The 27,818-nt window shown below is 45.1% G+C and overlaps 1 protein-coding gene across 1 annotated transcript in view; it reads right to left on the bottom strand.

Moving 5' to 3' along the window:
* Nucleotides 1-27,818, bottom strand: part of LOC146009767 (alpha-2-macroglobulin-like protein 1) — a 171,592-nt gene that overhangs the window by 129,125 nt on the left and 14,649 nt on the right. Inside the window, exons 5-11 of the mRNA XM_083150228.1 lie at nucleotides 26,391-26,414; nucleotides 24,034-24,190; nucleotides 18,532-18,616; nucleotides 17,770-17,810; nucleotides 14,216-14,397; nucleotides 6,860-6,974; nucleotides 5,433-5,539 (exon numbers count right to left, since the gene is read on the bottom strand). Coding sequence (XP_083006354.1) covers nucleotides 5,433-5,539; nucleotides 6,860-6,974; nucleotides 14,216-14,397; nucleotides 17,770-17,810; nucleotides 18,532-18,616; nucleotides 24,034-24,190; nucleotides 26,391-26,414 — 711 coding nt within the window. The remainder of the gene's footprint in view (nucleotides 1-5,432; nucleotides 5,540-6,859; nucleotides 6,975-14,215; nucleotides 14,398-17,769; nucleotides 17,811-18,531; nucleotides 18,617-24,033; nucleotides 24,191-26,390; nucleotides 26,415-27,818) is intronic.

Raw genomic sequence — 27,818 nt, 5'->3', positions numbered from 1 at the left:
TGCCCAGGAAGGCACGTACCTGTTTTTGGTTAGTGGGGTGAGGCCACTTCAGAATGGCCTCAATTTTTGCTGGTTCTGGACGAATACGGCCTCCCCCAACCCTGTGGCCAAGGTACAGCACCTCTGCCATCCCCATCTGACACTTATCCGGTCTGATTGTCAACCCTGCCTGGCTAATCTCTGCTAAAACCTGGGCTACATGCTGCAGATGATCCTCCCAGGTCTCACTAAAAATTGCTATATCATCCAGGTAGGCCTGGGCAAACTCCTGACACCCTGTCAGTATGCGATCTACTGTACCCTGGAAGGTGGCAGGGGCATTCTTCATCCCGAAGGGCATGTCAGTAAATTCAAAAAGCCCAAATGGGGTATTGAACGCTGACCTCTCCTGTGCCTCTCTGGTAAGGGGTATCTGCCAGTACCCCTTGCTAAGGTCCAGGGTGGACACATAGCGAGCCATCCCCAACCTGTCTAACAGCTCATCTACCCGGGGCATGGGGTATGCGTCTGTCACTGTCACCTCATTCAGCTTCCTATAGTCCACGCAGAAGCGTGTACTCCCATCCTTCTTGGGCACTAAGACCACGCTGGAGGCCCAGGGACTATTTGATGGCACAATGACCCCAAGCGCCAGCATTTCGTCTACCTCTTTTTTCATCATATTGAGCACCTCGGGATTCAGCCGATATGCTGGTTGCCTAATGGGCCGAGTTGCTCCGGTGTCGACATGATGGACTGCTACATGAGTGCGTCCCGGCCTGCTAGTGAACTGAGGCCCCACTAGCTCCAAAACCTCCCTCATTTGTCGGGTCTGGGTTTCAGTTAACTGTGTGCCTATGGGCACGGCCTCCACCCCCACATCCTTCTTGGTTGCTGCCAGAATGTCAGGGATGGGGTCAGTCTCTGGGTCATCCATTGGTGGGCAGCAGATTGCCACAGCCCCTATTTCCCTGGTGACATATTTTTTTTAATCTATTTATGTGGTAGGTGCCCACCCGCTTCCCGGTTTGATCTAGGGCAATGCTATAATCTACCTGCCCCTGTCGGTCCACTACAGTATATGGCCCTGCCCAGGTCGCCTGTAACTTGTGCTTTCGTACAGGTACCAGTACCATCACTTTCTGACCCACTTCCAACTCCCGTTCACGTGCATGCTGGTTGTAATACTGGCACTGCCTTCCCTGTGCCTCCAGCATATGGTCATGCGCAAGCTGCATTAGCCTTTGCAGTCTCTCCCTCATTTGGGCCACATATTCTAAGACCGGAACCTCCGGTTCCTGGAATGATCCTTCCCAGCTTTCCCTGACTAAGTCGAGAGGACCCCGGACCCTTCTGGCATATAGTAACTCAAAAGGGGAGAACCCGGTAGAATCTTGCCTTACTTCGCGGTATGCGAATAGAAGCTGTTGAAAGGATTTCTCCCAGTCTCCCCCCTCTGATTCAGCATATGCCCGTAGCAACTGCTTAAGGGTCGCATTAAATCGCTCACACAATCCGTTTGTTTGGGGGTGATAGGCAGTAGTGCGAAAGGGATGGACCCCAAATTTGGCCCATATGGTCTGCAGTAAGTCCCCTTGAAATTGCGCACCTTGGTCGGTGACCACTTCTTCGGGAAATCCCACACGACTAAAGATATCCATGAGAGCCTGGGCAATATGCTCAGCATCTATGGATGCCAGCGCCACCGCCTCTGGGTACCTAGTCGCATAGTCAACCACAGTCAGTATGTATTTCTTTCCTGTTCTGCTCGGTTTCTTAAAAGGCCCAACAATGTCCATGGCCACTCTCTTGAATGGCTCACTGATCACAGGTATGGGTTGTAGGGGGACACGACGTGGGGGTCTCCCGAGGCGTTGACAGACCCCACATGACTCTCTATACTGTCTTACCTCCTGGTTTATCCCTGGCCAGAAGAAGTGCCGCAGCAGTCGGGCCCGGGTTTTACGAATCCCTAAATGGCCTGCTGAGGGGATGTCATGGGCAAGTGCTAGCAATCGCGCACGGTACTGCTGGGGAACAATTAACTGTTTCCTAGGGACTTCGGGCTCTAATGGGTCTGCTTTTGCTGGCACCCTGTACAGTCTCCCCTCCTCCCACTGAATGCGATCCTCCTGAGTTCCCCAATCACTCCGTCCTGCTGCCCTGCGGAGGCTAGCTAGGGACGGATCTGTTTGTTGGGCTTCCCTAAATTCCACTCTATCTACCTCCCCCAGATTCATGTCACAGTCAAGCAAGTCTGGTACCATGTTACTCACCGGCGGTGGCTCAGGGGCTGTAGCAGTAATTCCTGGTGCTGGCGTGAGAGGGCCCTCAGGTGCTATCTCTCCAGCCTGTGACTGGCTCCGGGTGATAGCTCCCACGAAACAACTGGCCAATCCACCACCCAAATCATTTCCTAGAATAACATGGGTGGGGAGCCCTTCCAGAAGTCCCACGTTCAATTCCCCAGAGTCCTGACCCCAATCCAAGTGTACCCGGGCCATGGGGATGACAGTGATCTGCCCCCCTGCCATGGAGATCTTAATTTTCCGTTGCTTCAGTAGTTGGCAGGGGGGATTAATTCTGGGCGGATAAGGGTGATGGAGGCACCCAAATCTCTTAACCCCTGCAGTTCCTTCCCATTAACTTTTACAGGCTGTAGATGTGGCTTCATGTTATCCGGGGTGGCTTTTCCAATAGCTGCTACCACCTCCACCTGGTATACTACTTCCTCCGCCTCTGGCGCATCAGGACAGTAATCCCCTCCCCCTCCCCCAAATGATGGTTCCTGGCACACAGCTACTCGAGGCAAGGCATGTCGGGCACCTGGAAATGGTCCTCTTCCCCGGGGGCAATCTCGGTGGACATGACCCACCTTGTCACAGTTGTAGCAGCGACGGGCTCCTGGTAGCTCGGGTCCCCAAGGCCGGGGGTTGGGGGGCTGTGGAGCTGGGCATTGGGGGGCCGCCGGTAGATCCCGATCTGGCTGGGCCCGTCGGAGATTGGTCTTTTCCTCGATGTTGGCCCCTCTCCACCGAGGCCTGTTAGCTGTGAACTCGTCCGCTAGTTGTGCCGCTTTCTCGGGGGTGGTAGGGGTCCGATCTGCTACCCACTCTCTGATCTCAAGAGGCATCTTGTTCAGCAGCTGCTCCAAGATAAAAGCATTTTTAATATCTTTTACAGTAAGGGCCTGCTTCACGGACAGCCACTTATCACAGTTCCTCCGCAACAGGTTATTAAACTCTGTAAATGAAGAATTGCCTTTTCGGGTTATGGTGCGAAACTTCACACGGTATGATTCAGCAGTCACCGCATATCTAGCAAGCAGGACACTCCGTACCTCCTCATATACCAGCACCTGCTCTGGGCTCAGGGCATGGAATGCTTCCAGAGCCCTTCCTCTCAGACTGGGGAACAGAAATCGAGGCCACTCTGCTGCCTCAATTCCATGCAAAGTCATAACAGATTCAAACATCTGCAAATGGGTATCAATATCCGAACCGGCATCATCAAAAGGTGGGATGTCATTATATCTCAGCCTGGCCACCTGGCTTACTGATGCTGCCATAGTGGGTATAGAGGACTGCAACCCCAATGCAGCTCCCAAAACTGAGGCTCCTTGTCCCAGAGCTGCCAGCAAGTCCTGCAACTGATCTGCATTTCCAACAGGCAGCGCAGCCCCTGAAGCATTTGTCCTGTTGGCCCCCTGCACCTCGTTCCGCTCTAGGACGGGGTCCTCATCGTCCTCCTGTCCAGGGTGTTCTTGGTCCCATTGTGCCAGCTTTGCCATTAATGCTGCTCTGGTGTCCAATGCCTCAAACTCAATCTGCCTCGTACGGCACAGATCCTGCAGTTGATCCATTTTGCTGTATCGGTAGCATAGTGGTGCTGGATCCATTCCCTGAGGTGTTTATGACTCGTTGCTCGAAGGTTGGTGTCTGAGTGATCCCGCTGCTGCCGCCAAATGTGAGGATACGGGATTCTTCAATCACTCAGACACCGAGCAGATGAAACCAAAATATGGTTTATTTTTATCACAGCACACACATGTAGATGAAGACAGGAAAAAGATTCAAATGGTAGCATAAAAACATCCGGGTAGCAAAGTCCTTGTAGCATCACAGTCCAAATAACGAAACTATCACTTATTCCACACAGCAGTGATAGCAGGTAAGTCCACACGATACCTAGACAGAGCATAACCTCTTAGTCCAGGACAGTCCATCAAATCTCCCTCCTGGCTTGTGTGCAAGTCATTTTAAAAACTTCTAAATTCCCACGCGTCTCCATACCATCAGTGGGCTTGCACTCAATCTCTATTGGTGGATTCAAGTCAGGTTTATCCCCCCTCCCAGGTACTGCTGCTGCCCCCCCTTCCCTGCTGGGTCAGGCCCCAGAAAGTCTGGAAGTGGCCAGAGATATGCAGATGCAGTGTCAACACAAGATACAAAACACAGTCTGATTACATTATGTCCTGATTACCCCCTGTGAACATTTCCTGTTGATAGCAGGGGAATTGGATCACCCCCTGTGAAGATTGTCCCTCAGCTACCACCCTCCTGTGATAGCAGGAACAAAAGTATGGTAATTGGACATAACCTTTTGGTGAATTCTTTCCTGGGTATTTCCTGTCAAACCATATTTGGGCAAGAGCGATCTGATCTGGAAATACACGCAGCTATGGGGAATATAGACATACATAGAGAACAATAGGGCTAAAATGTACATTAATTACTGTGGAGTAGAGGATGTCACAATTCACTTTTATTGCCAATGCCTTTCCTTCACACATTGTAATGAAACTGAAAGTAAAAGAATGACGGATCACCTGTTTGGTATCAGCGGCTCACTCACTCTTGTATGGGATACGTCAAAAGATCTGCTTCATTCGCGAACGACCCATCTCTACTCCTTGCCTCCCCGAGTCCCCCAGCAAGCTCTCTACCCCAGCCACACAGAGCAATGCCTGGGAGGAGCTGCACCCTGCCTCTGCAGCTAACTCCCCCTACTTTCAGACAGCAAAGAAGCAGCCTGTCTCTATCTATAATACGAGGCAGCTGCCGCACACTGCTGCGTTACCAGCAAACAGAAACAATAGATCTATGGGCAGGAGGGGGTACTCAGAAACCTCCTCTGCGTGTGCAAGTGTCACTGTCGACCTGCTGACCGGATACCGCTAATAATCACATCGTCTCACAGAATAGATGTACTGTAAAGTAGATTTACATATTCTAAACTCCAGTACAAAAACAGGAGACCAAATGCACAGAGGACAAGGAAAACATTAAAATATTAACCGCTGAGGTTCCCACACTATTGTGCTGAGGTACAATTTTCACATTTGTAGTAAATTATTTCTATATGCTAACATGGATATATCTTATATTTTGATATTTGTGGGGGGGGGGGGGGGGGGGGATCTGTCTATAATGGCTTGTATACAATCTCCTTACCTTGCCTGCAAATGGGACACCTTTATGGTAGAAAGTTTTGAAATCCATAAATTGAATCTTTCTGTAATTCCCGAGGAAGAGGTTGGTTGATGATTTTTCATTATGACCTACAGTATATGAAGGAGAGATTTTTATAATAATAATCTGTGGTAACATGCAATTTATTTATATTGAGTTTGAACACTGAGGGGAAAATTTACTAACATATGAATGTCCATATTCGTAGCCATATACAGCCGTAAATTTTTATTTTGCGAATTTACAAAGGCCAGTACAGTATATGGCTATTCATATTATTTTACTAGGCATATTTGCATTCAGATTTTGAAATACAAATGCTTACGCCATCGAAAGAATACAAATGGAATTCACCATTCATTCGAATGGTGATTCCAGATTTACTGTCAGGCCGTATGTAAATTACGGCCGGTAATAGTCCCAAAATTGCGCCTGGAAAATACTCCTCATTTTCCAGGTGTATTTGGCTGAAGCCTGCACGGATAAGTCAGATCCGTGCAGGTTTCTCTGTGTAAAAATAGAAATAACCAGCCTTGAGCCTGGTCCTGATTGCAGAAAATACAGGGGGGAAAAAGTTGGGGTCCCCTCATATTTATATAACCAGCACCAGGCTCATGGGACAGTCCTGGTTCCCAAAATATGGGGGACAAATAGAGTAGGGGTCCTATGTATTTGGAAAATGAGCACCAGTCCCAAACAGTCAGCAGGCTAACGCAACAGCCGGGGGACATTTTTATATAGTTCCCCTGGCCAACGCATTACCCCAGACTGGGCGTGCCCACAAAAACAGTGGGTGCAACCAGAAAAACGTTGGGTGTCCACATGCAAACCCAGGCATGGTGAAGAAGCCAGCCCTGTTCTCGGCCATCTCCGGCCCATATAAAAGTCAGTTCAGACTGACTTTTATCTGTGAGTGGGTGAAAAATCATTTGATGGTCGGCGACCATTGAATGATTTTTTGCCTGTACACCTGCATGTGAATGGATGTGTAAGCATACACATTCATTGGCACGCCAGCATGGACATTTGCAGGGCGGGTGTCATTTATCCATTCGCTATGCAGTGAATATACCCTGCTTAGCGTGCCAACATGAATCAGGCTCACAGTCCACTAGAACACCAGAATGAGCGAGGGGTCCAGCAGAATATTTTTTAAAAATCGGGCAGCGGAACACTAGCAGCGGTCTACTGGCAGCGGAACACTGGCAGCGGATCACTAGCAGGCCTCTTCAGAACTTAAGTGAAATTATTTGAATATGTTTCCACTTGTACTCTCACATGCACTGTAGCTGCCAATAAACAGATAGAAAACATGTACACTTATTGGTGACTATGGTTATTGTGCCGATTTTCATCTTTGAGCAATATTCATAAATAACATCATTATTAGGTTTCTTACAAATTATTACCTGTGCCATCTTCTGTCAGAGAAGTTTTTATTTTTAAAAATGTGTCACGATCTGGACTTGAGAAATTGAAATAATGAAGGTCGATCTCCCTGGATAGACAGCCTTTGCTGTCAGTCTACAAGAGAAAGGGTCCAAAGAATGAGTTATAGAAATACATGCTCAAAGTTTAGGTAATTCAAAAGTATCATTGGAAGTGAGCAACCACTACATCAGCGTGCAGGGCTGTGAATGCTCAAGAGGCCAATGATCACTCACTGGGCGGTATTCAATGAGCCTGATTCGCCAGGTTTTTATGGCGAATTTGTGCTGTTTGGCGAATTTCTGTCAAAAACGGTGAATCACCCTATTCAATGAGCACATGGCAAATACATTTGAAGGTTTTTTTCGCCATGATTCACCGAGTAGCAATCGCTATCTTTTTATGGCAAAGTGGAATGTGAACTTTTAAAATAAAGTGTTTTGTTTTTTACATTTGGTGTCAAAAAATCAGGAATTTTATTCTGAGGAAGGGCATGCTATTTTTATTCATGTGCTGTAAGCACATGAATATATATTTAATTTTAAAAATAATATATATTTTTTTTTTTTTACACAGCAGCCAGCAGGGGGCGCCGGAGCCGAGCCGCTCATTACATATTCATATATTCACTGCACGATCATTACAATCGTGTGTAGTGAATATACGCTCCGCTGCTGGCACCCCCGGGGGGCCCACCTAACCCCCCACAAAGGTCTGGGCTAGGCAGAGAGACTACCATCTCTCTGCCTGGCACCGTCCTCAGGCTCCCTGCGGCAATCGCCGCAGGAGCTCATATTCGCCAGTCAGGGGCTCGCTGCCCCTGACTCGTTGAATACCGGAGCCCGCCGGCTCCGGAACGTGGCGAATGTGCAGCGAATCCAAAAAAGGATTCGCTGCACCTCGCAGGTATTCACATTGAATACCGCCCACTGACTGACGTTTAAATTCCAACCTTCTTCATATTGTGTGGAATCTTGCCCCTGATGAAGTCATGATGACGAAACGCGTTGGGTTATGATTTCTACTTATGTTAATTGTACGATCATATCAAATGGAATGAAATGTTCTAATTTTATATTGTTTTTATATTTTATTAGCTATATTAAATGTGACATTTTCCAAATTGGTTGCAAGAATTTTAATCACTATTGAGTGCCAGTTTGGCTGGTGGTGGTATACTTCTGGCGCACTCTATTCACTGTTCTATTGTTTCAATTTTTTCCTCCACTAACAGGGGGGGGACATTTAGTTGCCGCCACTTTACAGTTAGCACATTGAAAGGGTTACCTGTTCAGAGAAGTTGCACTTAAATCATTCCCAGTAAACCTGAAAGCAGCATTGATTTCACAGTGTAGCAACTTTGTAAGACTGATGCAGGCATTGCCAACCTCAGTTTAGTCATCTGTGCTGAAGCCTGGATATCACGAAATCCTTCAATGTTAGTGTACCTTGAGGACTGAAGTTGGGAATGTATGGACCAGTTTACTGTGTATCCACAGTTCAGTGATCAGAGATTCTAGAAGGGTTGGAATTAGTCAGAAAGGAACATGGTCCCATGAAGTCAATTCATACACCCAATTGGCATCACTATTAATCTGTGTCCCCAAGGATCTTGACATAAACCTATTCAATTTAAATTTGTTTAAATGGTAGACTCTAGAGCAGGGGTGTCAAACTCAAATTCATCGGGGGCCGCATCAGCAGTTTGGTCACCCTCAAAGGGCCGGTTGTATCTGTAGGTCCCCCTGTATAATTATAATGCCATGACACCACAGGCTGCTCCCCCTGTATAATAGGAGTAGCAGCCTGTGGTGTCATGGCATTATTATTATTATACACGGGGACACCTCAGGAAACAGCAGATATTTTTTTTTTATTGTGAGTGTGATCCTCATCCTCACTTACTGTTTCTCCGTCTGTCCTGCAGCTGCTGCGGCTTCCAGCTTTTCTTCACTGCTTGCTGCGGCCACACTGTCCCTGACTCCCGGTCCAGCTTCCCTGCCTGCTCCTACTTCTCTACAGACGCATGGGCGGGCGGCGTCATCGTCATAACATCCCCACCCAGTGTCTGTCACTGCCGGGCATCAGAGGAAACAGGCGGCTGGGCCCTCCTCCACGTAGCCGTGGAGGCCGGCGGCCATGTTTCTGTAGCCGCATACATATGTGCCTACAGGAACATGGCCGCCGACAGTGGAGGAACAGGTAAGGCGGCCGCGGACGTGGACGTGGCCCGCAGCACTCCTGTTTTAGACACACTGCCCCTGCGTGCTATCTCCTCGCACGGGCCACATGACGAGGTCTGGCGGGCCGGATTTGGCCCGCGGGCCTTGTGTTTGACACCCATGCTCTAGAGACAAAGCCCTTAAAATAAGTATGTATTTGGTGGACATGGTCACTAGAAATTTCTATTTAAAATAAACATTTTAGCCAAATTAGTGGTTAATGATTGTTATTGTATAGTATATTAAATATCACCTGAATACTATTACTTACTACTACTGAATGTGTATGCATTTCAGAAAATGGACTACTTTCCGACTCAACGTTACATTTTGCAGCTTTTACCACTTTAATTTTGTAGTGCTCATATTTTTTTCCATGGTTTTGTCCATCTAAGAAGGATTTGGTCAGAAAGAGTGAACTAGAATAAGGCCCACAGTGTGAGTTGGACACAGGGCATGATTCAACATGGATCGCAAAAGCAAAATCCTTCTCTAATGGGCAAAACTCATTGTAGAGAGAGTTAGATTTGGGTGGGGTGTGTTTAAACTGAAATCTAAATTGCAATGTAAAAATAAAGCAGACAGTATTTACCCTGCACATAAACACAATAACTCAGTCAATTCTACCTCTCTCTGCACCTTACTTTTCTCGCACTTGCAGTGCACATGGTTTTGCCCATTATAAAAAGATTTTGCTTTTCATAGCCATGCTGAATCAGGGACTCAGTGCTGGTTACAGTGCAGGTCGGATACAGTGAGGGTATTTTGCAGATTGAACACAGTGATGGTTTCACTGTGGGTCAGATACAGTGCAGGTTGGATACAGTATGGGTCAGATACAGTATAGGTTACAGAGCAGGTTGGATAAAGTGCTGGATACATTGTGGGTTGGATACAGTGGGGATTACAGTGTTTGTTTAATACAGTGCTAGAGAGAGGTTATACTGCGCTGAGATCTGTGATTCTTCTCATGTATTAACTCCTCTAGTGCTTTCTTTAAACGCCACTAGGGGTCGATCTTTGTTCATTAATTTCATAAAATACACAATTAAAAGAAAATATATTTTTAATTCTAACTGATAAAAATGGAAAAATTAGCCATACAACAAATCATAAAATATACAAAGCAATTAAACAACTAATAATACATAAGAACATTAAAAACCATTAATAGCAATATATGAACAGATTTAATTATCCGTCCAGAAGAGTCCCTGTGCAATCGATGTTAGTGCCTTAATCCTGATGTAGAGAGCAAGCAGCTATGAAAAGCCACTATGCAGCGAATAGCAGCAGTTAATGGTTCTTTTTAGTATGTGCAGAAAGCATATAGCAGTACAGAGTCATTAGCTAATAGTTGGCAGCAATATTTTTGTAGATGTTAGTGAGGCAGAGAACACAGAGGCATAGGTATATATTCAATCACTGTCGAAACTGCCGTCTTGCCGAAAAAGACGGCAGTTATCGACATGAATACATCGGAAGGGGTTCCGATGTATTCAATATTAGCTTATTTTTTCGGCATGTCAAAATCTTTCGACATGCCGAAAAGCAGGTGGATTGACGGAAGAGCCGTCAATTCACCTGCTTTTGATGGAAACACAGCCAAAACTGCTGTGTTTCCGTCGTTCTCAATCCGGCATAACAAGATGTCGAATTGAGGCAGGGAGGACGGCGCCAGGTAAGCAGTTTACACAGCACTGTCCTCCTTTCCACCGCAGTTCGCACCCTCATGCCGCCGCCCGCACCCTCACGTATATACCCGCCGCCGAGCCAGTTGAGAGCACCTCACCCAGCTCCATCCAGGCTCCCTCGCTGTCCCTCGCCATCCCCCGCCATCCCCCGCTGCCGCACTCACCTGGTCCGAGCGCCGGCCGGGTGAGTGTCAATCATCGGCCAAATCTGACATCAAGATTTGGCCGATGAATTGAATAATGGATGCTGGATCCATTCCGGCAAAATGGATCCGGCATCCATTGAATACTGCCAATAGAGTGGTTATTCCATAGTGATTAGTAGTAAGACATCAGGTTATAGTTTTTGTAGCAGCAATATTTTTTGCTGAAGGTGAGGATGATAAGTCTGCAAATCCTTCCTACCAAGGTGGCAATTTTTTGGCCCAGGCTAGGTTGGCAATTCAGGTTCAGCCGTTCAGGTTTAGTGGTGGTGGGTGGAAGGCCGTCCACGGAGAACAAAGATACTGGTACCAGATCCTACTAACACATTTCTCCGCCTTAATGCAGTCGGTGGCTTCCTCAGAGAATGTCGTTAATACAGTGCTGGTTACATTACAGGTCTTACAAGTGTGGTTTGGATCCAATGTGGGCAGGATACAGTTCTAGATGAATGCAGTGCAGGTTGGATACATTGTGGATTAGAGTGAAGGTCAGATACAGTGAGGGTCGGCTACAGTGAAGGTCACATTGTGGGTCAGATACAGTGTGGCTCAGATAAGTGCAGGTTGGTTACAGTGCAAGATACAATGTTGGTTACAGTTAAGGTTGGATACAGTGCTAATTACATTACAGGTCTGATACGTGTGGGTTGGTTCCAATGTGGGCCAGATACAGTGCAGGTTACAGTTCTAGTTGGATGCAGTGCAGGTTGGATACAGTCTGGATTAGAGTGCAGGTCAGATACAGTTAAGGTTGAATACAGTGCAGGTTACAGTGAGAGTTGGATACAATGTGGGTTGGCTACAGTGAGGGTCACAGTGCTGGTCAGATACAGTGTGGCTCAGATAAGTGTAGGTTGGTTACAGTGCAAGATACAATGTTGGTTACAGTGAAGGTTGGATAAATTGTGAGTCAGGTACTGTTCGGGTAATAGCGGGCAGGTTGAACTTACTGTGCACTTACTGTGACAGCACAAAGGTCATAGGGCGGGATGTATTAAAATACATTGCCGCCCTTCGCAGCCCCCCCGCCGCGATGCCGCCGCATATGTACTAACATATGCGGCTGGCATCGCGATGCGGTGACGGAGGCCCCCCGCGATACCTGGAATGTGGTGTGCGGGGGGTCTCCGTCACCTCCCAGCCGGCTCCTGCATCCCTCACGCCGGGGACAGCTAAGCATGCTGTCCCCGGCGCCTCCTCCTCCCCCCTGCAGCCGGAAGGATGTCCGGCTGCTTCACTAGGGGGAGGAGGACCCTTCAAAAAGGTAAGTGAGAGGGGGGGGTCGGCGAGGCGGCGGGTTTGCGTCGGCAGGCGGCGAAAAGAAGCCCATAGGCTTCTATAGGGTATCGCCAAGCAAAGGTGGTGATACCCTACACTACGGTATCATTTTTGATACATTGGAAAATGCGGTAAAACCGGGGTTTTACCGCATTTTCCATTTGATACATCTCGCCCTTACTTTGTTAAATGCCCAAAATAATGGTCCGAGCAATGTGGTGTACACAGCACTCTCTCAGTGCCTTTCACCTCAGCAGCAACCTCTGCATGGAGGCAACAGCTTTTGGGTAGAGGTGAAAGCAGCAGCTGCTTCTTAGTGCATGGGAATGCACTATGAAGCAATGTTAAAGTCCCTTTTGATATGTATGGACTTACTGCTGATTGGCAAAGAACAGATCGATCAGTCAAACAACGGTCCAAAGCCCACAAGATACGACAGTGGTAAGGTGATGTTCTGCCTTGTTCAAGTGGACTCAGTTATCTGTCTACCAAGCCCATTCATCTCTACCGAAAATATACAAAAGTTCCTGGAAGGAATTAACATAAGGATATTCAAATGCTAGTGAATCTTCAAGCAGCTGATGAGGATGTGGGCCAAGTTTAATTAATCAAATACATCCAAGACACAACCAATTATGCAATTGTAGAAAATACACTACATCTGTGAATGTAAGATCTGGAAAACAGTTTACTGAACACTCCCAATGTACTACCTCATACTTTAAGAGTGGGGTGGCTGCTGATTAGTGAATGATTCTTATTAGTGTGAAATATAAAAATTGAAAATTCCATTTCAATTTTACTGGCTCTAAGCAATTTAAGTAATTATTATTTACACTTTTCTGCCATTTACTGTATTGTTTATGTTATTTGTTCTGTGTTTTTAACTGAACTTTTGTGCTCAAAGTGAAGCCACGCCTCCTGTTGCATTTTTGGGACATATGTTTCCTGTTCCTTACATGGGGAGGACGGCCCATCTACTACCGATACAGAATCGGCCGCTTCTCAGGTTTGCAGTCAATGAGAAGTAGCTAAATTCATTTTTATCTCTAGTCGCATATTTGCATTTGCACAAATGTCAAACTCTGAATGGTATCCTATGGAATGGTATCCTATGTGTTTATATGTGTTTTACTAGTTTGTGCAGACTATCATTTAAATGTCAGTACGTAGCTACAGTATATCAGATAATGGGCCAGATGCACTAAGCTTCAAAAGTGATAAAATGGAGAGTGAAAAACAGCCAGCCAATCAGCTCCTACCTGCCATGTCACAGGCTGGGTTAGACAATTGTCAGGCAGAAGCTGATCGGTTGGTTGTTTATCAGTCTCCATTTTTATCACTTTTGAAGCTTAGTGCATCTGGTCCTAGATCTGAGTACACATTTAAATCTTCAAACAGGAAACAGCTCCACCCACTTTTCTGCCATCCACAGCTGCAACTGTCACCATTAGTATCGTGTTTGCCCCATTTTGACTGCTACATGTTGGAGAAAAAAGTTTAGACTTTTGGTTTAGAAAAATCAGAAAAATAAATTCTCTCAAAGGGGTCCCTAATTTTGCTCATCCGGCAAAAATATTGAAATTATCCTTTCATACAATTGAACTTCCCATTTCTGTATGTTGTTAGTTCTAACAGAGATCACCGTATTCCAGAACAATGTAATGAAAGTGGGATGGGAAACATTACTTTGTATACAGATTATAATGACCAGTGGCGGCCGCAGAGGTGGGGGCTACAGCACAGTTAAAAATTCAAATAGGGGATAATTACCAACTGCCATTGAGTCAGTTTGGGATGGCAGTTGGTGGCAGTGGGTGTGGCTCCCCTATTTAAATTTTGAACTGTGCTGAAGCCCCTCCTCTGGAGCCGCCACTGATTATGATGATTTGTAATTCTGTAAATAAATGTACGCTGATCCTTTACACAGTTCCTCTTACCTTCACATTACTTATTTTTAGACATTGGTCTGAATTTTGTTCATCATCATCATCAACAGCAGCAGCATGAGCCGCATCACCAACATTTGCAAGGCTCGACCTTGTTTCTTTATGCGATTTCCAGAAGGCAGCAATTGAACTAGGACAGACAGCCATATCAATGGTGCCTTCTACCGGCTTTCCTTAGATGTAACTAGGGGAAAAAATAAAAAGATGGGTTTAAGATACAGTAGTGGTGATGCTGTCCCAACGTAAGTTTAGCCTTCTACTTCTTTTAAGTTTTAGATGGCATCTATAACATTCTTGCAAAACCGAATTTATGGGTTTGCATAATCCCAGTTCATTGAGAAGTTCTTTTTTTGTCTGCTGATTTGTCCTCATAACATATCTCATCAATAGGTTGACACCTTATGGTTGACATGGCAATGTCAGGACTCGGGTCTCTGGTGTTCACAGTGGGCCAGTGGTGGATGCTGGGAACTGGAAAACTGGGGGTTAGAGGCAAGGACAGTTCATATGAGGATCACTGGCACTGCGGGTTCAGCTAGTTGGGGGAGTTGACGAGACTCTGTTCAGGGGCACGGAGTCTAACATCACCCACAGTTTTCACCAGGGACCCCCACATGGAGGTTTGGACTCCGCTGCGTTCGGTGGCGAGGTCGCGGCCCTCTGACCTTAGTTCCCTGCAGCTAACTGGCCAGTCACTGAAGATGGACGGTGACTAGTGGCTGTGAGCTTGGAGCTTGGAACTGAGGAACTTGGAACTTGGTCTGTGTTGGCCTGGGAGGCCTGAGAGATGACACTGGCTTGGGAGCCGATGAGTAGTCGATGGCCTGGGAGCCGACACAGAGTGTTGATGGCCTGGGAGCCTGGAGGAGTTTTGATGACCTGAGAGTCGACACGGACTGTAGATGGCCTGGAGGCCAGAGGGGTGTTGACAACCTGGGAGTCGACAAGGACTGTAGACAGCCCGGGAGCCGACACGGGCAGTTGACGGCCTGGGAGCCGCTGGAGAGTCCGTCTGGCCTAGGAGCCAGGAGGGTATATTGGCCTGGGAGCCAATAGACAGTCTGTCTGGCCTAGGAGCCAGTAGGGTACATTGGCCTGCAAGCCAATAGACAGTCTGTCTGGCCTAGGAGCCAGGGGAACACTGTCGGTCAGGGAACCAGAAGTGTATTCTTCAGCCTGGGAGCTGGGGATGGTGGCAGCGTCGACCTGGGAGTCAATGATGGCAGCGTTGACCTGGGAGTCAATGATGGCAGCGTCGACCTGGGAGATAATGGTCCTGTGCTGCACTCGGGAAGCTGACTGTAAGCTGGATGCTGGGGTCAATATAACAGCAGCTATAGAAGTTGAAATTAACCATGCAAGGTGGTAGTAACAACAGCAGCAGCAGGATGAGGTTAACTGTAGCAGGTACTTGGAGTCAGTCTCTGGGAAACTCTCAGGAGAATGACGAGTGAGGTTTAGAGCTGACTCCTGTGTCGACTAGGGAGTCGAAGATGGTGATGGCCATTTAAGACCAATAGTAAACTCTGCTGGGAGATGCTTGTGTGCTCTATCCTCTTCCCTTGGGAGCTGGATATGGTAACAGCGAGGAAGGTAACCTGGCAGGTGGAGACAGCCAGGGACTTTTAGTAACAGTAGGTAGCAGCAGCAGAGTGCACAGAAAATCACAGGGACTCTGGACAGGAACCTGGAGCTTTGGGATGCTGACTTCTGGATGAACACAGGGATCAGACTAATTGTTCAAGGCCCTGAGCTGTTCTCAAGTGAGTCCTTTTTTCCCCTAGGTAGCTGGGGATTGGATACTGGCCGCAGCAGCAATTAGGTCACAACCAGGAAGTGGGATTACTTGAATACACCTGGATCATGTGACCAGTGCTGAAGCCAGGGAGCCTCACAGGAGCTTAATCAAGGAGGAATGCAGAGCAGCTGCAGCAGCAGCAGCATGGACACAGACAAGCCTGGAATCATTGGAAATCAGAAAAATTTAAATCAAGTCACGTTTGTGACAGGCAGATGTCATTACACCCACGATGTATTATATGAGATGATGAGTTTGGTATGCTTATCTGGTTTCTAGTGGAATCCTAAAAACTCGATACATTTAACATTTTGTTAAGTCTTACACTGTATTTTGTTTTTCTTTATGAATTTCACGACATACAGTATGAGTAACATCATTCAAGAGTGCCTTAATCTCAACATTATATGGCAGAATCCAGCACCATCAATATTGTTTTTTCCAATTCCCAGTACCCAGAATTTCCCTAAATTTATCTCGGGGTCAAGCTTTCAGTGCTGTGGCTCAGATTCTATGGAACTCACTTCCCTGCATACAGATGGGGCAGGCCTCTTCTTTGCTGGCGGATTGCCAAAACGTCACTGCTGGCGATCCACCAGCAGCCTGGCTCACCATCTTACTGAGACTCGCATGCGTACAAACTCCGTCGGCGGGGTGACAGGAACCCTGTCCATCTCCGCTTCAGGGAGACGGACAGGGTTAGGGGGGGTGCGGGCAGGCGGCGGGGACCCTGGGTCACTGTCGACAAGCCGGCGGTGACCCAGGGGAAGCGCTGGAAGCGCCGTCGGAAGGGGACGCGTGCGTTTCTCGTGCGTGCGCGTCCCCTTCTCGCTATAGAGATGGCGCTGGCGGGGGATGGCAGCTGGCATCGCCATCGCCATCCCCTACAAAGATGGGACCTGCCCCATCTGTAGTTTGAGAAACTTCCACTCTGGAAATATTCAAAAATAGACTTTCCTGTTCATCCAAGCATTTCACTAATGTCCCTTGTTCAGTTTGTTTTTGTGCTGTAAAAGGCTACTGAAAGCACTTTGAGTCCTATTAGGAGAAAAGTGCTATATAAATAAAATTATTATTATTATTATTATTATTATTATTATTACATAGCAGATTAAGCATAATTATGTATAGTACCTCTGTCTTCTACCGGGATGCGGTCATCTATTAGAATGAACTTAGGTCTACAGTCATTAGGTCGACCCCACTAGGTCGACTGGCAGGAAGGTCGACCTGACTTAAGGTCGACATGGGCCAAGGTCGACATGACTTAAGGTCGAATTTGCATAAAGGTCGACATGAGGAAGGTCGACTGGTCATAAGGTCGACATGGGTTTTTCACTGTTTTTTGAGCCGACATGTGCCGACAGGCGGTATTTCATGCCCTACCATCCACTAGGGCGTGGTGGGAGAATAAAATAGTGTGCCGAGCGCAGCGAGGCACCGTGCCCGAAGCATTGCGAGCGAAGCGAGCGATGCGAGGGTCCGATTCTCATTGCCAACTGTGTCCATGTCGACTGTGTCGACATTCGGATAAAAAAACAGTGAAAAACCCATGTCGACCTTATGACCAGTCGACCTTCCTCATGTCGACCTTTATGCAAATTCGACCTTAAGTCATGTCGACCTTGGCCCATGTCGACCTTAAGTCAGGTCGACCTTCCTGCCAGTCGACCTAGTGGGGTCGACCTAATGACTGTAGACCTAAGTTCATTCTGACAGATGTACCGCTTCCCTTCTACCTTATTACCCAGATTATGTACCGTTTCCTGAATATTGTATCTTAATGCACTAAAAGTCGATTATAGTGTACAAAGGTTATTGTATTAAAGGGCCAATTCAGACCTGCTCGCAGAGGTTTGAATTTGGCCACTCTTCCAATGGTGGGGATCTGCGCATGCGCTTTGTCTTTCATGTGCATGTGCCTGCGCTCGGATTGCGAAATAGGTCGGCATTGATAAAAGGTTGACATGCACTGGTCGACATAGGCAAAAGGTTGACCTGCATTAGGTCGGCATTGACAAAAGGTCGACACAAGCAGAGTCAACATGGACATGGTCTCCACGTGAAAATGTCAACTTGAGTTTTTCATAATTCTTTAAATTTTGGGGGGATTTTTCATGCCCTCCATTGCAGACAATGGAGGCTGCAATCTGCAGTACTAATAAGGTTTTTGGTGGAGATTTGGGTGAAATCTGCAATCTCTATTGTGGTAAGACATATAATTATGCAGAAAATCACTGTTTTGTGAGGCTAATACCTTGTACTGTGTGTTTTGTATGTTCACACTGTGTTTAAGTGTGCATTACATGTAATACAGCCAGTGGTGGCTCCAGAGGTGGGACTGCAGCAGAGTTCAAAGTTCATATAGGAAAGCCACGCCAACTGCCATCGAATCAGTTTGGAATGGCGGTTGGAGGCAGTGAGTGTGGCTCCCCTATTTGAATTCTGAACTGTACTGCAGCCCCACCTCTGAACCTGCTACTGAATACAGTACTTCTGGTCATCTTACCATCCACAAGACTCCAGGTGAAAAGATGTATCTTTCATAGATACATTAGACTGTAATTTGATTTTTACTTCAAATCTTTTTGGTACTGAAAGGAATAAAAATGTAAATTAAATAGTAAATCACAAGGACAAGATCCAATATAAAAACATTTTATTTTTCTTCCCCGCCTAACTGATTTCTAAACTAAAAATAGTCATCACTAATTATTGTGCATGCATACCCGGCCTTTATCCACTTCTTACTTTAAGGGGGTTACTCTGGTTGATTCGCAAGACTGCAATACGCAACCTTGCGAGTCCACTAAACCCCGCCTGGTACGCCGGCCCACCATTCGCAAGGGCGATTCGCTCGCAGGACTGGAAATGGATGTTACACAGTAACATTGAATGATGGCGAAAGTGTACACATATAAAAGTGAATCTGAAGTCACTTATATATGCTTGGAGGCTCAGGGGCAAGTTGGCGGGCAGCTGACATTCGATGATTTAAGCTGCACGCCCCCGCACCAACATAAGATGTAACAAGGGCCGCATAGGCCCGAGTGTAATTAAGAGCCTGTGAATTTGCAGAGTTAAATAAAGTTGTAAACATTAAGATAAGGCCGGAGGCAAATAGTGAGTGGCAGTTGGATCTGCCCTATCAGGTAGCTGGGGGGCGGCAGCTTAGAGAGGGGTACTTATAGGCAAGCAGACAGGAAGGACTTCCTCTTTGAGTCTGGATTCCCACCCTCCCTTCCCTTCTAATGTGCTACCTGGGCTTTTGAGCCTTCACCAAATTTGATTTTAGATTATATTTATCGGCTGTTGAGCGCTCTCGACCAGCACTCAGGTGTGGTGTCAGGTGGTCTCCGTGGGGTATGGCCCGCCCCTCTGCCAAGAAGGTAGGTGAGTCCCGACTCAACGCGGTGGGGCGCTGGACACTTCCTGGAAGTGCCCGCGTCTGGCCCTAGGAGGGGCTGCTGTACACACAATACAGCGGGCTGTACACACAATTGTTGAGTGATGCCAGCGAGTGGGGCGACCTGGTCGCCGCCATGAGGGGCATCCGCGTTTTGAGGGTGCTGGTCTCAAGTGCTTCTTCTTGCCATCCCTAAAACAATTAGGGTCATACCATCTTTCAATAAATATTCTAGATGACCTTTAAACTCACGCAGTTGGTGTCCGTGTCTTATTTATAGTTAAGGTGTCAGTGTGAGTTATTTCTAGGCTTAAGTGTTAGATAAAGGTATAGGATAAAGCAGCATAATTCTCTAGGCGCCTTATTGACTCATTAGCATGACAATGCCCAGCGTTGTCATGGGAACACCCATTAAATGCTGGACATTCCCATATGCTAATGGACAACACCATGCCCGCCGGCAGCCCTCCACTGGCACGGATGGATGCGTGCGCCAAGCAAACAGTTTGTTTGCCGTGGGCGCAGGCACCCAGTGTCTGCATATGTATAGAAATGAACCTGCACATGTGCATATGCAAAACATTGGACCCCTTGCGATCAAAAGGGTCCATACACATGGACCTGAATAAGGTCTGAAATGTATTAATATCTCCCAAAAATTCTTAATGGTTTGGTGTTCTTGGTTCCTGTGTAATGACACTTCCCCCTATGGTGCCCTCCCATCTGTTTTTTCAGACCTTTTGTTATAACTAGAATACATCTTTATTTTCTTCTCATTCAGAGTAGCCACTCACACCCTGATTAATTAATTAATTTATTTGTTTGTTTGAGTTCTTCATTCTTATGACTCAGACCTAGACTCGGCCTCTCCTCCCCCCTACTTCTTCTCATCTCTCCCCTTAACCACCTCTTCCTCTTTCTCTCCTTTCTTTTCTTCCTTAACTAGACTCTATACATTTATTTAATATCTTTCCATTTAGTTTGCATTTCCCTTTGATATTTTTAACATAAACCGTGTTTCTAGACTTTTTTCTTGTGTGTTTTAAATGTACTGTAGATTTACCAACTTTTTTGTCTACGGTGATAGATCAGCATTCTTTTACGTTGGTTACTGTGTGTCAATCCTTCTAGAAGTGCAGATGTTGCCTGGGAAAACCTTGGGAGTTTTTTCATTTCCAAAATTGCTGTAAAATTTCATCTTATGTTATGCCAAAGGCCGAAGATTGTAATTTGTTAAAACCTCCACCATAATGTTAGAATGTGTTTGCATTGATACTCAATGACAGCAATGAAATCAGGTGTGATGTTGTTGTTTGAAACACACCGATCCTGACTTGATAGCTTGTGTGTGTTGAATTCCACATCCACTCCTGAGCTTTAGCACCTGTAGTGCATTTATTTTTTGTGTGTTCTGTGTGTGTGTTGTACTGTTTTTGTGTGTGTGTGTGTTGTAGTGTATGTGGGTGTATGTTGTACTGTGTGTGGTGTGTTATATGTGTGCGTGTGTATGTGTTGTGTTTATTTATCCAATGTGTAAGTGTGTGAGGTGTGCTACGTATATATGTGTGTGTAGTGTGCTGTGTATATCTGTGCAATGTTTATGTGTGTGTATGTTCTGTGTGTTTGTGTGTGTTGTACTGTTTTTGGGTGTGTGTTGTATCATTTTTGGGTGTGTGTTGTTCTGGGAGTGGTGTTATGTGTGTGTTGTTTGTGTGGATCTGTCCAATGTGTAAGTGTGTGAGGTGCACTACCTATATATGTATGTGTGTAGTGTGTTTGTGTATCTGTGCAATGTTTAAGTGTGTTCTGTGTGTTTCTGTATCTGTGCAATATTTAACTGTATTTTTTCTGTGTGTTTGTGTGTGTTGTACTGTTTTTGGGTGTGTGTTGTAGTGTATGTGGGTGTGTATTGTACTGCATGTGGTGTGTTATGTATGTGTGTGTGTATCTCTCCAATATGCAAGTGTGTGAGTTGCACTACGTACGTATGTGTAGTGTGCTGTGTGTGCATATGTGGTGTACTGTGTGTGATGTGTGTGTGTGTAAAATTTGTACATGTTTGTCATGTGTGGTATACTGTATGTATATCCCAAATGATTCCTAATTGTTTAAAGCCCCCACCATAATGTTAGAATTTGTTTGCATTCATACTCAATGACATTAGATGTTGTTCCTTCGTCATCTGTTTCCCAGATCATCGATCAAGGCAACATAAACCTTGCTGTTTTTTACATTTCTCAGTAAAATTTTCCAAAAACATCTTTGATGTGCACACCACCGGATCCAGAGGTACCTTGTTGCTGAATTTGGCATCTCTGAGTGCCAAGTTGTCTCCGCAATGCGACAGACATGCACACTCTTTTAATTATTATATAGATGATATTTTTTCTCCCTTTTTTATGTATTGCTTGAACACTAGTTTGTGTTTTTCTGCATTTGTTCCTAATTGCAAAACTATAAATAAATTTTTTTAAACAATATATGTATGTATTCAGTATATTTTATATTATAGACTTTTATTACAGAACTATGAAGAATATGCAGTTTTATATTTCTCCACAGACTGTAATAGAATTACATTATTGTGTTGAAGCAAGAGCAAGCTGTTCCATTAGGTTGCTTGAGGCAGGAATCTAGGAGCTCTAGAATCGGTGAGGGGTGACCAGAGTCTATCACAAAATTAAGGATGACTCTGACTGAATGCTTGGTCTTAAAGCTATAGAATCACCCTGCACACAAAGGCTGAAAATACTGCCTGCAGATGTACAGTACACTACATAGATTTACATCTGCAAACTATATTGTGGGATTTGTAGGTTTTGCATCTGTAAGCTTTGGTCAGTGACTTGCCATAATTGACCTGATTTCAGTGGTGCCTTTGACTTCACTGTGCTTCAACGGAGGTGGTGAGTCAGTTGGTATTCCTCTTAAGTATTGCTCTATAGAGCCAGTGCTAATCAATGCTTAAGCAATGGATGCTTTGAAATCCAACTTAATTTTGTCATGCACTCCCCCATTTGCATGTTATACAGTACAGTCTGTGCTTAACCCTACTGTAGATGATCTTGATATCAGGAAACAATAACAATACTACCGGAACTGCTACTAATGTGAAAAATGTGAAATCATTTATATTTAAAAAAATTATCACAACATATAATGATACACATAAGGCTATCAGCTGTCAAATCTGACATATATGGGTATTTAAGGAAATGATTTAGGTTAGGCCTATATGCAAGGATAAGCCAAGTACACAGTATGGCTCTCTGTATTGGATGGTGGCCACTGAAATGGACGTGTGATTTTACAATTCCTGTCACTATTTTTTTACATTTTCTTCACAAGGGAATTACAGTGGGCCTTAATGTCTGGATTCACTGGCACTGTTGTTCCACAAGTGCCAGCTTTAGGGACAGGCTTGCTGGGACCTGTAGTCCCATTCTAATGAACAATATTGCAATTTATTTTTACACAATTAATCATGCTCCCACTGCCTGAACCTTAGGGTTACCCCATTTTTGGTGGGGGTCTTGACTTTTTCCAGCCTTTCCCTAGAGGTCTAAGGCTGGTAATTCATTTGAGCTATGGGGACACACACAATGCATTTTCTCTCTAGAGCTGAGAGGAGATTTAGAGTAATGGTAGGCTTTAACACTACCACTCAGGAATTATAATACCCTAATGTGAGACATTAGAATTTTAATATTTTTTATAAGTCTTCCAAATTATAAAAACTCAAATTTTTAGGGTATTGTAAAACTGTAAAACCAAATAAACATGTAATTTTACAAAAACTATGAGAAAAATAAATTGCGTATTTGATCAAATCATTATTTTCCTTGAAATCGTTCTTTGTACGTGTTCAGCTATCTTTGATTACAAATATTTTACAGAAATCCATGAAGAGCTCGCTGCTGATGAACTTTTACTCAACCATTTTATTTTAAACTTATTGTTTCTGTAGGAAATAAAAACTGCCACTAGATGGCACACCTTCAAATGTTGGTAGAGTTTCTAAGAAGTTAGCAAAATGCCCTAGTGATATCAGGAAAGTTTCTATAGGAGATAATGACTCAGTCACCTTTGTGCATGAAAGGTTTGATGCAGTGGTTTCCAAATTCAGCCCTCAAGGCTAGTGATCCAGGCTTTAAAGTTATCCATGGCTGAATGCAGATGGTTACATCAAACAGACTTTAAAATTTAGCCACCTGTGCATAAGCATGGATATCCTTGACTGTTGGGTTACCTTAGGGAAGGCATGTCCAAACTATGGCCCTCCAGCTGTTGTGAAACTACAAGTCCCATCATGCCTTGCCACAGTTTTGCTATTAAGGAATACTAAAACTATAGCAAGGCATGCTGGGATGTGTAGTTTCACAACAGATGGAGGGCCACAGTTTGGACATGCCTGCCTTAGGAGGCGAGTTTTAGAACATATGGTTTAAAAGAAAAATATGTTTAGAGTGCATCTGTAGTGCATTCCAAAGGAGTTCCTGAGAATGAGGGTGGAGGGAATTTCATTTTAAAGATGCATAAAATGTAATTTATTAATATCATACACATACACTAATAACTTATTTTTATTTATTTTTTGTTACTCACCATATTCAGAGACGGTAAACTTTTTTTCACATTCAGCAGGTATGCTAATTTTATATGTTCCAAGAGATAGTTCATTTGCCAAAGAGAAGCTAAAATCAGCAATCCCGTGGTCAGGTGTTACATTCAGCCATTGTCCAATGCGGTAACCATTTGGGTCCTGTGAGCAAATACAGCAACAATGGAAATGCTTAAGCCACTGTGGTATTGAAATAATTATTTATTTTTAAACTATAGCTGGTAAAAGAGAAACATTGGGTATTTGATCAAGAAATCTCCATTTGCATTGTAAAGTCTCCTGCTAATGTTAATAGCCAGCAGTAGGTCCTACTTACTTCTGGCAGGGCAGCTTACACTAACCCTCATGTTCAGAGAGGAGACAGACATCAGCCCAATGGTTGCATTAGGAGCTAGAACCGACGAATGCACAGTCACCGTGGTGTGACTGCGCATGCTCAAACCCCCGGCTTCTATGTACTGCACTGACTGCAGCTTATAGGGCAGTATTCAATGAGAAAGTTCTCAGTGCATGGAGAGCGTTTTATTTCGCTCTCCATGCACTCTCCGTGTTTTAGCAGAGTTTCTCCCTGTTCCGGAGCCTCCTGCTCCCACTATTCAATGTATTTAAGACTCGCCGCCACTCGCGGCGAGTCTTAACCCCTGCAGCGGATGAGCGTCCACGGCAGGGAGCTTTCAGGGATCCGGGGGACGTAAGCAGCCAGAGAGATTAAAGTCTCCCTGGCTGCTCCAGAGGAATGTGGAGGGTAGGGGGGCTCCCCGGGACCCAGGCAACACAGGCTGCCCCCCCCCTATAGCCAGCGGGGGACCCAGTATTCACTGCACCAGATGGTGCATATTAACGATCGGGTGCAGTGAATATATGAATATCTAATGAGCGGCTCGAGCGCTCCGGCCCCCTGCTGGCTGCACTGCGTAAAAAAAAAAATAATAATATTTTTTTTTTTATTAAATATATATTCATGTGCTATAAGCACATGAATAAAAATAACATGCCCCTTCACAGAAAAAAAAAAACAGATTTTTTGACACCAAAATTAAAAAAAAAAACCTTTTAGTTTAAAAGTTCACATTCCAGCTCCCCATCAAAAGATGGAGAATTGCTACACGGAGAGACACGGAGAAAATCACTTAGAAAGACGGAGAATATTTCACATTGAATAGGGTTGCTCGCTTTTGGAGAGCAAAATGCTCCGTCCAAGGCGAACAAAGCACAAATTCTCCATAAAACACGGAGAATTTTTCTCATTGAATACTGCCCATAGAAGCCAGATTGCTCCCACTGGAAGCCAGCTCTCTACTTATAGCAGCCTGGGATTGCAGTCTCGGACAGAATGTACACCTCCCTATGGGACTGACTTGTGTGCCTGTCACTGACAGGTAGGACTTCAGATACGAAGTTACTGCCAGTTACAGTGAAGCCAGTGATGTCATACCAAAAATTATATATATATATATATATATATATATATATATATATATATATATATATATATGGTATAAAACCATATGAGCTGGCCTCATTTTTGCAGGGGCTGGCGATAGTATCGACAGCGGCCACCTCTTGCCAGGGGCATGCGCGCACGAGACCGTTGCGCGCCCCGTGGTTACGGAGCTGGCTACGGGTCCCCACCACCTCCCCCGGTGCCCCTCACCATTCCACTGCCCCCCTTATCCCTGCCCATCTGCCTGAAGTGGAGATGCGCAGGGACCCGCAGCGGCGCCGTCCGGAAACTGGGATGCGCGTGCATGTGAGATGCACGCGTGTCCTAGTCAGATGGAGCACCTGTGCACCGGCGATCACCAGCGGAGACATTCTGGCGATCCCCGGCCAAAGAAGAGAGGTGCTCCACCTGTAGATAGCATGAATTGTATGTAGATAGTACAGAGATAGCAAAGATTGTATACAGTAGCAGTCGAATCTTAAGTCGAATAGCAAGGGAATCTCACCGTGTGTACACACCATTAGATATACTAATATATAAAAACAAAAAATAATATAAATATTATGTTTTGTATGGGAGATAAGTGGGAAAGTCCTGACATCTCATACAAAACATAAGATATAGAACCTTGTTTATATATAAATGCACAGTATAGTACAAATACATGGTTTTGACAAATAAAAGGGGTATAATTGAAACTGAATGCATTTAATAAATACCATCAAGAATATTTCAATAATTAAAATACAAATAGACTAAAAGCAAAGATGAATATACTTCTTTTAATGTGGACATACTAATCTGCAGTACAATTACATTTGAAAGCCTTGTTCTTCCATCTTCGAAGCAACTAATTTAAATACAGTAAAGTAGAATAAGTGTTAATGTAATACTCACGTTCAGCTCAACTACATCTACAATCTGAAAGCAAAAATAAAAAGATATTGAAGTGAAAAATAATATACTATAATAATGTACCATTGTAAATTTTTGTTTATCCCAGATACTGTACATCTCAAATAGCTCTGTAGATCATATGTCTTCCATGTTATCCCAACATTGTGTAATCACCAGGAGGTGACTGAAATGGCCATTGGGCACAAAGGGCCCAATTCAGACCAGTTTTCTAGGCTGCGTACACTTGGTACAAGTATTGGTTTTCACAAAGTTTGTTGCTTGAGTGTTTTTAGACCTTTTTGTCACTATAGTATACTATATTAAGATTACAAGCACTTTATAGGGCTGACTTAGGGTGCTTGTTGCCACATCAGCTGCCCACCCACTTGTTCCCAAGGGTGCACGTATATCTAAGTGACCTGAGATTCACTTAGATATGCATGCACCTTCACCATCATTCGATGGTCGGCGACCATCAAATGATGGGGGTGGTTCCCCCTGGCCTGTGTGGGCGAACCCACACTGCAAGGGGGGGGGCCCGAGCAGGGTTTGGGGGACTCGCAAGGCTGTGAATTTGCAGCCTTGTGAGTCAACCAGAATAACCCCCTACGTGTATGCAAAGAATCAATATTTACAGTGTTGACCTTTCTTTTTCAAGACCTCTGCAATTCCCCTTTGCATGCTGTCAATCAACTTCTGGGTCACATACTGACTGATGGCCGCAAATTCTTGCCTAATCAATACTTGGAGTTTGTCAGTATTTGTGGGTTTTTGTTTGTCCACCTGTCTCTTGAGAATTGACCACAAGTTCTCAATAGGATTAAGGTCTGAGGAGTCCCCTAGCCATGGACCCAAAATGTTGATGTTTTGTTCCCAGAGCCAATTAGTTATTACTTTTGCCTAATGGCAAGGTGCTCCATCACGCTGGCAAAGGCAATGTTCATCCCCAAACAGTTCTTGGTTGGGAGAAGTTATTATTGAAGGATGCTTTGGTACCTTTCTATATTCCTGGCTGTATTCGTAGTGTGAGTGAGCCCCCTCCCGTGGGTGAGAACTAACCCCACACATGAATAGTCTCGGACCATTACTGTTGGCATGACACAGGCCTGATGCTAGTGCTCGCCTTTCCTTCTCTGGACAAGCATTTCTTCCAGATGCAAGGGTTTCATCAGAGAAAATTACTTTACCCAGTGCTCAGCAGTCCAATCGCTATACCTTTAACAGAATAGCAATCTGTACCTTAAGTTTTTCCTAAAGAAAAGTGCTTTCTATGCTGCCCTTCTTGATACGTGCCATCACCTAAAAGTCTTCAGCTCACTGTGCGTGTAGATGCACTCACACCTGCCTCCTACCATTCCTGAGCAAGCTCTGCATTGGTGGTGAAATCTATTTTGGCTAGGGGGAGCAAAATTTATAGTTATGCCACTG

The sequence above is a fragment of the Crinia signifera genome, chromosome 6 (genome assembly GCF_055691185.1).
Source record: "Crinia signifera chromosome 6, ASM5569118v1, whole genome shotgun sequence".
Classification (NCBI taxonomy): Eukaryota; Metazoa; Chordata; class Amphibia; order Anura; family Myobatrachidae; genus Crinia; species Crinia signifera.
This window is presented reverse-complemented; position numbering and strand designations above follow the sequence as displayed.